Below are 12,584 nucleotides of genomic sequence, written 5' to 3' on the forward strand. Positions count from 1 at the left end.
AATTAAAGCAGTGATAAACTCCTTGCCCAGCCGATCAGGTGGCATCATCCCTCAATACTGATGGATCCAGAAAGACAAAGGGGAAAGGGAGGTGGCAGGCAGGGTGATGAGGAGTGACAGCGGCCGGCCAGGAGGGAAGGAGAGCATCGCTGGCACAGGACCTGCTGTGCTGGGGGTGCTGGGGGTGTCCCAGGGCACTGTCACACAGCGGGGCTCACGTAGCAGCTGGGCACAGCAGAGCAGCGAGGGGAAGAGCCCGTTGTGTGCAGCCTCACTCCTTCCTCACCCTTTCGCATCTACACGGCCGCAGGAAACGGTGGCAACCTACCGTCCTCGCACGGGCCCATCCTGGCAACCTCGATGCTCTTCTTTTGCTGGCAGGAGGCCGTCTGCAGTTCGCAGCGGTTGGCATAGGTGCGGCCGTCGCTCCCGCACACCTGAGCAAAGGGCTGCCTCTCGCAGCGGGGGCACATGCACTGCCCACCCACGCACTTGCTGCCGAAGGAACACACCGTGCTGCCGCAGGACTCTGTGGGGCGAGAGGGAAGAACCACCGTGAGATGTTGTAGGGACCTTTGTAGCCAACTGACCAGCATCACAGAGTTGGGGAGTGCTAATGCCATACCCTCTGAGGCAAGGGGAAACGTCCTCCTTCCCCAGAGTGGTTTGTTATCGCTTATTTAAACCATGTAAAGACTCTGCAACGGACAGGTGCCAGTCCTGAGCATTTCTGATTCCCATCAGCACCCACAGCTTTTTTTCTAGGACACCAGCAAGAGATCCCATTTACTCTCACGGTGTATTCTGACTTCAGCCTCCTCCTGCTCACAGTGCCCACGGAGTGCTGACAGTCATCTGTCACGCTCGGTCATTCTTCTCTCCCAAATTTAGAGAGGGCCTCCATGCACACTTCAGCCCTGGAACACCAGACCCAGCTGGACGGGTTTTACAAGGCTCAAAGCGTTGCTTTTACTGAAGTGGCATTTGTCCGAATGAAGAACCTCGGCGGGGCTTTTAATTCATTAAGAAATTAGCACAGACAGTTCCCTGGGCTGGGGAGTGGAGAGGAAACACAGAAACAAAGAGGAATTAACCCCAGGGGATGGAGGGAAGGGAAAGCTACTGATCAATTAGACCCTTGATGCTTTGAGTTCTGGTGGTAGCTATTAACATGGTTTTAGCCCAATTTCTTTGCTTGGCTCAATGGACATTAGCCCAATTTCTTTGCTTGGTTCAGACAAGTAATAAAGAGGGCAGACATCACCTATGATGCACAGCTGGGGAAAGTAAAACACGTGAAAAAGGAGAAGCTGCTTGAAGGACTCAAGATGCCCAATTCTTGTGAAGCCAAAAGGGAAGACCGTGCCAGACAAGATGAAAAGCCTCAGGCAGGGTGGCCGATTGACCAGGCAGGAGCTGCAGCCCAGAGCCAGGCTCCTGGGTGTCCTCGGGCAAGCCCCATTACTCTGGAGCTGATATTCTCCTGGCAAGTCCTGAAAACAACCACTAAAGGCACCAGGAGGAAGGCTAGGGAGACCCTCTGCACACCCCAAACCTGGGGTTTCTCTGGTGCCTCCCAAAGCTGGCAAACCCACGGGCTGCAAGCGCTACAAATGACTGGTGAGCCTTGGACGGCCACGGCCAGGCACCTCAGCGGGACCCAGGTGGCCAACGAGGCTGAGCATCCGCTCTCCGAAATGCCACCAGCAAGAGTGAGACAAGGGAAGAAGGGGACCTTGCCAGACTCACTGCAGTCTCCTTGGGCAGCCACCAAAATGTTCGTCTGCTGCGTGCACGCCCGGACGTGGAGCTCGCACTCGCTGCCGTACGTGTTGCCATCCGTGCCGCACACGGGCTGAGAGGAGGGAACGCACTCCGTGGGGCACACACACCTGCCCGTCTCCGCCTCGCAGATGGCCCCAAACTGGCACTTGCCGCAACGGTCTGGGAAGACAAAGAACAAAACCAGTAAGTTAAAACAATAGGTTAGGCAAGCATTGCTGTCTAATGAACCACAGAATCATAGAACCGTTAGGGTTGGAAGAGACCTCAAAGATCATCAAGTCCAACTGTCTACCCAACGCCACCATGCCACCAAATCATGTCTCAAAGTGTCTCATCTAAATGTTTTTCTGAACACCTCCAGGGATGGTGACTCCACCACCTCCCTGGGGAGCCTGTTCCAATGCTTAACGACTCTTACAGTGAAGAAGTTCTTCCTAATGTCCAACCTGAACCTCCCCTGGCACAACTTGAGGCCGTTTCCTCGTGTCCCATCACTAGTTACCAGGGAGAAGAGACTGACCCCCACCTGGCTACAACCTCCTTTCAGGTCGTTGTAGAAGGCGATCAGGTCTCCCCTCAGCCTCCTTTTCTCCTGTGCCAGAGTAGAAATACAAAATAAAGCAGAAATAAAACCTCACTGCAACCTCATCCCCCAGGCTGAGCCCCTGCAGATGCCGGCAGCCTTGCTGGGAGCAGGAGCCCCAGGGCACAGCGCAAGGGATGGACCGAGGCGAGGGCTGCAGGAGGAGGGAGAGTCAGGCTCGAAGGCAGAAAGGCAACAACTACTCGTAAAAGACGTCAGGGCCAGGAGTAACCGTGATGAAATGTCACCAGAGCTGGATGCTGTTATAGCTAAATAAGAGGTGGGAGACAGCATGGGGCTGAGTGTAATTACGAGGAGCGATAAATCAGTCCCAGCCTTGGGAGGAGGAGTGCAGCATCCCAGGCAGCAAGCGGCCGGTCTCCCAGGGGGGAGAGGCAGCAGGATGCACATATGGCAAATCAGCAAGGGTGGGAAGAGGTGGTTGGCCGGGAAGGGGGATACTGTCTTCCCTTAGTTTCTCAGGGTGCCAGCAGCGCTGGACGCACGTATAACACAGGACTGATTCAAAGCACCCTGTCCCCTCGCCCAGCGGGACCCTCCGCCTGCCCGCTGCCAACACACGCACACCGCACGTGCGCTTGGGTCAGAGAAGACGTTTATCTTTGTAATAACACACTTGCAAAGCAACTATCTCTCCTTGCAGGAGAGACCAGACTCCAGCCAGCACATCCCCTGACTCCTGGGTATTTAGTGATTCACGGCTTCATTTTCCCCTTCAGACAAACACCTCTCTTCCTTCCCTGCCATTCAGTTCATGAGAAATTTGGCTCAAAGATGGTTTTTCTTCTTTTTCTTTCACACAGCAGCTGCTGCCTTCGCATGGGGGAGGGAAAACGCAAGAACCCCCTGCTTGGTTTGTGCAGATTGTTGGCCGGGAGGTTTCTATCTACAGCACAAAGCTTGCAGCCACCCCTGGGCTCTGCAGGTCAGGAGAGGGGCTCTCAAGGCAGCCCCCGCACAGACAAGGGCAGCTCTTTCCTACAGCACACTCACGCGCGTGTGTCCCACAGCCCAAGCATTCACATCCTACACCATTTCTCCTGTAACCGCCTGGAGTTGGTACCGGCATTTTCTTCTTCCTCAGCTCCCCAGGTGGAAGGTTTTTTTTTTTCCTTTTCTGAAGGAAGGGTCTTTCTTTTCTCTGCTGTCTCAAAGCCCTCACCGCTCAGGAGCACGTTCCCCAGGTAGGGCTGTACGGGATCAAGTCCAGCTTTGACAGGACCACTGCTACACCACACATACTAGCCCTGGGTGGAGAGACAGGCACCAGCGCCTGACACCCAGCTGAAGGTTAGGGGCAGAAACACCACCATCAGCTTAGCCCTAGCTGAACATCCCGGCAGATTTTGCCCAGGGCTAACCCAGTTAGCCTGGGCTGTGCCTGTGTGTAAACGCTTTCCGACTGGCAAAGCTGTGCTGGCCGCAAGGGAGAGCCTGCAGATGGAACCGCTGCCCGTGGGCTTCGGTCGCATATGTGCACGGCAGGATCTTGGTAGGGAAGAGGATGAACCCTGCTCCATGGGCGAGCTTACTTCATCCTGCACCAGCCGCCTTCTCACCAGGGCACCTTACAGGGTAAGGTCTGCCGGGGAAGGGGATGGTGCAGGCAGTGGTGCTGGCACGGGGAGGTAACTCGCACCAGCATTGCCCTAAGTCTTTCCCCTTGGTCAGGAAGGCGGCTCTCAGGCTGGTTACTGGCTTCTCTCCCCACATCCCCCTCCTGCTGAGCCTGCTCTGTTTTTAACCCACCAGACAGTGGGAAGAGCAGCCCCCCCAGACCCCCCACGCCATATCGCTCTCGCCCCGCACGAAGTGCCGGTGGGTTTTCTGCCAGACCAAACAGGCAGCACATGAACCGAGCGGGCTCTCCCCTGCCCTCCCGGCTACACGGCAGCAACCAAAGCACAAATACAACCCAAAATCCCTCTCTTTTAACGCATTTGTACTTAAGACATCGCCTGCTCCCAGCAAGCAAACCCGGGCTGCGGCCAACAGCAGGAGAGGGAGGAAACCCCCGGCGATCGGCTCTTACCGCAGGGTCCCTTGTGTTTCACTTTGATCTCTCTCTTGAGGACGCAGGCCATGGAGTCGAGCTCGCAGGGGTTGCCATAGGTGCGGTTGTCGGTGCCGCACACGGGGTCGTAGCGGCCCTGGCACACCTGCTGGCACTCGCACACAGCCTCCTGGTTCTTCACCACGCATGTGGCCCCAAAGGTGCACTCCACGCTCAGGCATGGGCTGGGTGCGCCCAGGTCTGCAGAGGGGACAGGAGAAAAAGGCACTGGTTTCAGTTCACCGCTTGCCCAGCTGCCCAGGGCACTGTGCACAGCAATGCATGCCAGCATCCCCAGCCTCAGGCCCACGCCTGCCTCCCCCAAGCCGTGGCAAATGCACAGAGCTCCTGGCCTTGGCACCAGCCCAGCCCCTGCACCCTCCATGCCATCCCGACATGCCCAGCTCAGCATCTTCCCCATGCTTGGCAGAGGTTAGGGATGGGAAGCAGGCACAAGATTTTTTTCTCCCTGCACACCATGAACGGGATTCCTGCCTCATCTCCTCCATCCCATCCCCATCCCAGCTACGTTCTGTCCCGAGGGGTTGGCCAGAAGTGGGATCAGCCCCGTGGGTTTCTCCACCAAACCCCAATGTCTGGATCTCCCCAGCAGCTCACAGACAGCACCAAGAACAAACGTCATGTGTGGAGGGAGGGCAACGCGGACTGAGGTCCCTCATTGCCAGGAGGAGAGCCGGCACTTCTTATCCCGGGTAGCAGCGATGCCACAAGCCTGCCTGCCAAGTGGGATCTGAATGAGCAGCTTGGTGGGAGCGGGCAGGGCAGGAGGCAGCAGAAAGCCCTCCTCAGCGTGGGTCTCGATGCCTCTGGGACACTCACTACATCGTCACGCAGTACCTGCCACCGGTTGCCGAACCCTCAGTACCCAAAATGCTCATACCCGGATAGTTCCCTTTCACTGAGACCCACAACCTCAGAATCACACTGTCCACTGAACGGCTCATCCTGAGAGCCCCTGTGGCAATACCCAGGAAGACCTGGCTGGAGAGGACACCTGCAGTTGGCATCACCACACAGCCCATCTCTCTCCTCTCCCCAGCAGCTCAGCTCCCTTCCCCTCCTCTCGCAAGCTGGCGTTGGAAATGCCAGGGAGCTGCTGTGCGGTGGGATGAAGAGACCTGGTGTCCTTGCTTCATCCCAGACCTCGAGCATCTGGCTCCAGCAGAGCCCTGAGGTTCTCTGGGGATGGGCAATGCCCCACGGCATGGGTTACAGGCTGAGAGGTAGCAGTCCCCTCTGCTCACAAACCAGAGCTGCTTAATCAAAGTCAGCCAAGCTGGTGGTACCTTCCCTGTAAGATGCCTGGCAGCGATGAGGTGAGCAGCCAGCCCTGATGGAGACAGCAAAGAGAAAAGGCTGCGTCCGACTCCCTGGTACAGCTCTGCAACTGCTTGCAGGGAAAGCCCTGGGGTTCCACCCGGTTCCCAGCCCGCTTGCTGAAGGCAGACATGCCCCTTCATCATGAATGCCCTCCACCAGCCCAAAGCCAAGCCAGGTAGCTAAAGGACTGGTCGTGCTGCTGGGGAGAGACCCGGCACTACCCAGCAACCCCTTCTTGTGCCTCAAGATAAAAGCCCTGAAGACCTGGGGCAAGGAAAGGACCCAGATTTAATCCGTGCTGAACACTGACAAGGACACATGATAAAACAGAATGTGGGGAACAGACATTGTGGCCAAGACAAGATGGATGCGACAGGCAGACACAACACAGTCCCATCAACACTGAACAGGGAGGCAGGCACGGAGCCGGAGGGCGGTGGGAAAGACAAAGCCCTCCAAGAGCCTGCTGGCATGGCAGAGGGCACAGGGCAATGGATCTGTTTTCCTCCCTTGCTAGGACCAAGGTGCCATATCTGCAAAGCAAGATACGGAGTCTGGCTGCATGCTGTCAAGCAGTGAGAAAACGGTCCATTGCGTGGGCACAGGCAAGCTTGAATTTTGGATTTGGCTCTTTGGGAAGCACCCACCAAGTCAAAACTTAGAGCCAAGGGTCTGCAAAGGGACAGAAAAGAGGAGGACAGTTCAAGCACATCTTCAACCCAGCCTTTTCAACTGTGTCCTCAACCTCCCTGCAGCTGAAGAGTTTGTGAGCAGCTCCCAAGGACCAGGAACCGCTCCCTGCTCTGCTTAGCCCTGTGATGCTGCTCACATCTCCTGCTTGTGTTTCGCTTTTGTAAGACAACACCTGTACCATAATCACGTCCCCCAAACACACAGAGACACATGCTTGCATGGAGAAAGCACCTCTTCTGGACACAATTAGGCAGTAAGGATGCAACGAGCTAGGCGTGAAGCAAGTACATTCACTCCTTTGAAATCCAAATTCACATTCGTGTCTTGGGGAGCAAGGGAGCAGCGAGTGAGAGCGCAGGGAGGTGCCAGGTCTGATGGAGAACAGTGCCCTGACATTCCTTGCCCTTCTTATGCAGGCAAACCTGCAGAGATGCAGCACATGAAGTTCCTTCACAGCCTGAATCTCAGCCTGCGAAATGTCACACACAGCCTTGGGCACCTGCAGACGTCAATGAGGGTTTTGGCACCACGTTTGGTGTGGGTGGATATAACGAGGACCTACTGAGGAAGGACCTTAGGCTGTGCTATAACCAAGACCTGCTTTGGTTCCTGGCCCTTCTCCATCTTGTAGGCAGGGAAACCGAGGCACAGAGCAAGCAATGCACTCATTCTGCACCCTAATTGATTCAAGGGCACGATCCCTCACCTGCTGCCGAGCTTTGCAGAAACCTAACCAAGCCCTGAGACCTGGGGACACTGAGCTCTCCCGCAAGCCCCACCTGCGGATGGCTATGGAGAAGAGATTCTGAAGCTGCTTTGTAACCCATCATGCCCCATCGATCTGTGCCCAGGACACCCAGCGGGCTCCGGCACCGGCTCCAGAGGGGAGTGTTCCTAGGGAAGAACCACATCTGAGCACCGACAGCTCCTCGGTGCTTCCAAAAGGCACAGGGTGCTTTGCTGGATGCTGGGGAGGGGAGCTGCAATCCCTGCAGAGCCCCGGCCCGCTGGACTTGCACAGACAAGCGTTACACACACTACGGAGAGCAAAGGGACAAGCATCACAGTCCCAGGCAGGCAGAAGTCTCTGGGAAGGAGGAGGTAGGGAAGAAAGGGCAGTTAGTTGGGAGCAAAAGGAGAGGTAAGATCAACCAGGAGCAGTCCAGACTGATGTATCAGCTGAAGAGGGGCTTGCTAAGGAGTGGGGGCTCACAGCACCCACCTCTACTCCCACTCTCCTTTGCCTCGAAGGGTCAAGCCACGGCAAGCATCGGACAAGACCCCACTGCACTGCAAGGCTTTTCCATTCCAGCAGGAAGAGTTTGGGGTGAGGGATGGGAGCAAAACCAGGGCAATCTCTCCATCCCGGGGGCTCTCAAGCAAAACTAGAGAGGTGGGGAGCAGTGAGAAGAGGCCAGGATTGACCCTGGCTACGGAGAAGGGGAGAAAGCCGACCTCCTAGCAGAGATGTCCGGGTAGGGAGCAGAAGGGTGCTGCGAGGACACAATTCCTTCCTCCAAACAGGCAACACTGTAAAACACAAGACACAGACGAAAAAGAAAAGACAGAGAGAGAGAGCGGAGGGAGAAAGAGAGCGGGGAGGGGGAAGAGAGCAGAGAGAGACAGGGAGGAAAAGACAGATGCAACTACAGACACCTTCCCTCCATCTCCTGTCCACATCGGTCTCATCCCATCCCTTCTTTCTCAGCTGCATCAGCACGGCGTCAAAGTAGAGAAGGATTAAAAACAAGGCCTGGACTGTTTTGTTTGGCTTTGCCTCCTTTGCCTTTCTGTTGGAAAAGACAGCAGCAGAGCTTGGAGTTCATTAGGCAGCTAACGTGCGAGAGATTAACACACTGCTGGCGACTAACATCACCCTCCCATCCCACCCCCATTTCTAAACATTTCCCATCTCGCATTGAGTCTAAACTGGTGACACAGAGGAGGACGTGCTTTCTTTCCAAAGGGCAGCACCGAGCTCAGGGCAAAGATGCTTTCTTAAGCTGATGGGGAGGCCGAAGGCTTGCGCACACCTCGTGGTGGTTTGCTGCAGGGCCCGCCTGGAGCCGTCATGTGCACTTTGAAATCCTAGGCTTTGGCAGACATAGCCCCAGCTTTGATTTACTTCACCCCGATTATGAGCTTTGTTTGCTCCTACCCCCCAAGGACGTAGCTCCTAAAAGCAGATGTGCGCATCTCCTGTCCTCGCCTGGAGGAAGAGAAGTTGGGGGGAAGCTAAAATAGAAGGGAGGAAGATGGGAGAGAGAGGAACAGCCAATGCTTAAGGACCGTATCCTACCATCCACTGGCTTCACTCCACTGAATGCAGTGGAAATGATGCTCGTCCGACAGCAGGGTAAGGAGCAGCACGAGTTCTCTGCTCACCCTAGAAATTTGGGAAGCCTGACTCTAAAAGGAGGTATGGGGAAGGGTTCGTACAGAGCCCAGGGCACCAGGGTCCGGCCACCCAGCTGCGAACAACCACCTCCTGGCCCCGCTGCCTCGGGAGCCCAGCCACAGGCACCTCTCTTTGCCAGCGCCGAGGCAGCCCGCCTTGCCAAGAGCAGCCCCCTGTGCTCCCATGCCAGCCCCAGGCTGGTCATACCTCCAGCAAAGCTCCACAGTGGCACAACAGGGCAGGAAAACGAGCACCAGACTTGCCGGCGTGCCCGGCTTCCCAGCAAGGCTTCTGGTTGCCATCCAGCACCAGGTCCCCGTGGCCCGGGCAGAAAGAGGAGCGCAAGGTGCCTCTCTTGCCCTCCTTGAAGGGAGAACTTGGGGAATCGGCTCCTAATCATTCCACCACCAGGAACACAGTGAAAGGGACGATTAAAAATAACAGTTGTGGTTATATTGAGTGTGATCTTGGGAGCCTGACAAACGGTTTTCAAGGAGCTGGGGCTGGTAGCGTTAAAACCCTACTACAGGAGCTCAAAGCCAACAAAACAGATCCGCAGCACGGGGCCTATTTGCCAAGTATTTCAAAAGGTTTGATACAGCCGATACCTTATAAAACATCAGCTTAAAATAATAGGACACAGTTCTAGATCTAGTAAAAACCAGTTCGGGCTGAAATGAACAGTCCTTCCAACTTGTACAAATCAATCCAGCAACCGTGTTTAACCTCCTTCGTTTTCTGTGCAATAATTTTAAAATTGGACGTTCCCAACATCCTAGGGACCTGAAGGCCCATCCTATCACATACGCCTGAAAAAGCATCCATTGGAAAGGTCAAAAGCTTTTCCCAGAGACGAGACAAAGCCATGGCGAGACTTCCAGAGAGCAGGCACGCTGGGAAGAGTTCCTTACGGAGAGTACCTGGAGCTGAGAGAAGCAGGCGGGCATGGAGGGGGGAGCATGGAAGGGGCTTGGGGACTGGCACTACCCTGGGAGGAGAAATGAATGGCGTGGGCTGCACGGGAACTGCGTGGTGGTGAACGTGCACCTGGCCGTGACAGTGAATGAGAGAAACCAGCTGCACATCACAGACACTTTGGTAGCGTTTAAACACAAATGAGCCTTCGCCGTGTTACTGAGCACATCAGAGACAAGACCAAGGAGGAACACACGCGCGCGCACACACACACACGAAGACTGCTGACTGCTGGAAGGAAAAAGAACAGGAAGGAACAGATATTTAGGGCTTGTCGGCCGCAAGATCGGAGAGAACCTGTGGCTTGCTCAAATGCTGGGCACCCCCTCACAACTTACCTGCAGCTTTCCAGCATCAACGCGAGCGCCGTTGCCTGCGCGGAAGGGACTGATGCAGGCTGGGCTTAAAGTGGCTGCTGAGGCTGGGAAGTGAGAGGTGTGGGGGTACCAGTGTTCCTGGGGGTAACCAGCCCGACGGCACCGGTGCTTACCACAGGGTCCACTGTGCTTTACTGGGATGGCAGCTTTCTGGTGGCACTCGGCCTTCTGGCGCTCGCAGTCGTTGCTGTAGGTCCGGCTGTCCCGGGCACAGATGGGGCGGTAGGCACCGTCGCAGGTGATGCGGTCACAGGAGCAGCGAGCGGTGCCACGGCGATTCAGGCAGACAGCGTTGAATTTGCATTCATCCTTGCATTTGTCTGGGAGGAGAGAGGATAACACCACCGCTCGCACCCACCTCGGGGACAGGGGAGTGGGGGTATACTCTTATTGCCAAGAGCATGGCACGGAGCAGCGGGGAAGATCAGGAACCTGAACAGTCCTGTTCCCCAGGACACAGAGAGGTACTTACCCTGAGGCTGGCACTGCCCTGAACGCACCTTCTGGATCTCCAGTCCCCGGATGGCCCCTGAACGCCCCATCACGCACTCATTGTCATAAGTCACCCCGTCGTCACCGCACACAAGCTCCCTCTTTGGGGGACAGTTCTCGGGACGGGAGAGCAGGTCTGCTCTTCGGGTGCGGGGGTTCACCCGGCAAACGCGATTCATGTCGTTGAGGACACCTTTACAAGGGTCTGCGCACAGAGGCAGAGCAGGTCGTTAGGCACACTTATGTCCTACCCGGCAGGGTGCTCCCTGGCCTGCCCTCCTCCTGCCCAGTTGGCCCCAAGAGCCCCCATACCATCCTCAGCATCACCTGAGCTCTTCCTCAAGACTGGATTATCTGTAGGGCTCCGCACACGTAAAGACTCATTTTTTGACTGAGCTGCACACACTGAGGACATGTGTCTTTTCCAAAGTGACCGCCGGATGGGATGAGTTCTGCCCTTTTTCCCCATCCCGAGCTGCCTTCACCCCCCTCTATCTAGGGGACAGGGCTCTCCCCTCCTCATCCAGGCAAACCTCCCGAGTCCAAAGGGCGTTTGCTGGGCATGGTACCCCCATCCCACTCCCCCCACTCTCCCTCCCTGACTTCCCAAAGTGCTGGAAAGCACGCTGCCTTGCCCCACCACTCTAATCTAGGCTTAGACAGATCCCCCTCTCTGATGAGCTGAGCTCACATGAGCATCCCAAAGACATGGGCAAAACAGGTGCCACTGCTCACTAATCCCCACTCTCGCCCTAGGTTTTTCTCCTCCTTGCCAGGCACCATGCCTGGGAGTGCTGATTCATTGTCCGCAATTGCAGAAACGCAATCAAATGTTTCTTCTGCCCTTTAATCCTACCAGTCTGAAACCCCTGCATTGACCGCAGTCCCAGGCTGACACGGGGAGGAAACAACACAGTCCCCCATTTCCCCTGCCTCTCGCAAGCAGGCGAGGGACCTCCCTTTCAGCCACCCCCCCGTCCCTTGGAGAAGGCTGGGCTAGGACGCGGTCACAGCTGAAGTCTTTTGCTTTGTCCATTTTTAGCACATGCAGTAATCACGGAAATGAAGAAGATGAAGGCGCTCCCGCAGGACCTATCCAATCCATCTCCCATTCACCCCTCTGGCAAGAGCTGCCCGTGTTCACTCCTGCCCTGCAGTCACAGCAACAGCCAGCCAGGGATGGGTTATCTCCTCGGAGGCCTCTCCAAACCCCAACAAAAATCACAAGAACATCTGGCGTGGACTCAAGGAGCTGTGGGTAAATAAGGCTGCCGTAGCGGGGCAGGGATGTGGTACAGTTGAGGAGGTGGGGACCGCATCAGAGGGGCTGGGGCTGGGGCAGATGCACAGACACATCGCAGGGAACGCATGATGAGGATATTCAAGATGTGCACTGTGCGTTCCCACTCTCTCCCCTCCCTCTCCTCAAGCCCTACAGCACACCCAACGGAGTCCAGATTCCTTCAAGAATTTTCAGGTTCTTGCTCAACACAGACAGTCTGAATTTCTGCTGATGCCCAGCTAAAATCAGGAGGACCTCAAAGGAGCAGCGAGGCTCGAACCCTATTCTCTGCCCTAGAAACCTGGAGCGCCCAGCGTGGCATCACCTCTTTTGCACCTCCCACTTGCACCCATCTCGCCCTACTTGGGACTGAGCAGTCAAACCGCAATTAAAGCTCTTCCAGGATTGCAGCCTGCCCAAAAAACCCCCCACGCTCCTTCCTCCGGGGACAAACACTGCTCTGGCACATGCCCTGACTGATCTCACGGCTTTCCTAATGAATACGGTTGCTTTTAATTACCAGTAGCCACAGCCACCATTAGCCAAAGAGGAAGTCATCCTCGGAGTGGCAGGGGGATGATTGT

At 56.0% G+C, this 12,584-nt stretch overlaps 1 protein-coding gene across 1 annotated transcript in view; it reads right to left on the bottom strand.

Moving 5' to 3' along the window:
- Positions 1 to 12,584, bottom strand: part of AGRN (agrin) — a gene marked incomplete at its 5' end in the record, with an annotated part of 43,380 nt that overhangs the window by 30,151 nt on the left and 645 nt on the right. The window contains 5 exon segments of the mRNA XM_009699703.1: positions 329 to 529; positions 1,750 to 1,944; positions 4,422 to 4,643; positions 10,340 to 10,546; positions 10,699 to 10,923. Of these exon segments, the coding sequence (XP_009698005.1) occupies positions 329 to 529; positions 1,750 to 1,944; positions 4,422 to 4,643; positions 10,340 to 10,546; positions 10,699 to 10,923 (1,050 nt within the window).

The sequence above is a fragment of the Cariama cristata genome, unplaced genomic scaffold, assembly GCF_000690535.1.
Source record: "Cariama cristata isolate BGI_N322 unplaced genomic scaffold, ASM69053v1 scaffold25574, whole genome shotgun sequence".
NCBI classification, from domain to species: Eukaryota; Metazoa; Chordata; class Aves; order Cariamiformes; family Cariamidae; genus Cariama; species Cariama cristata.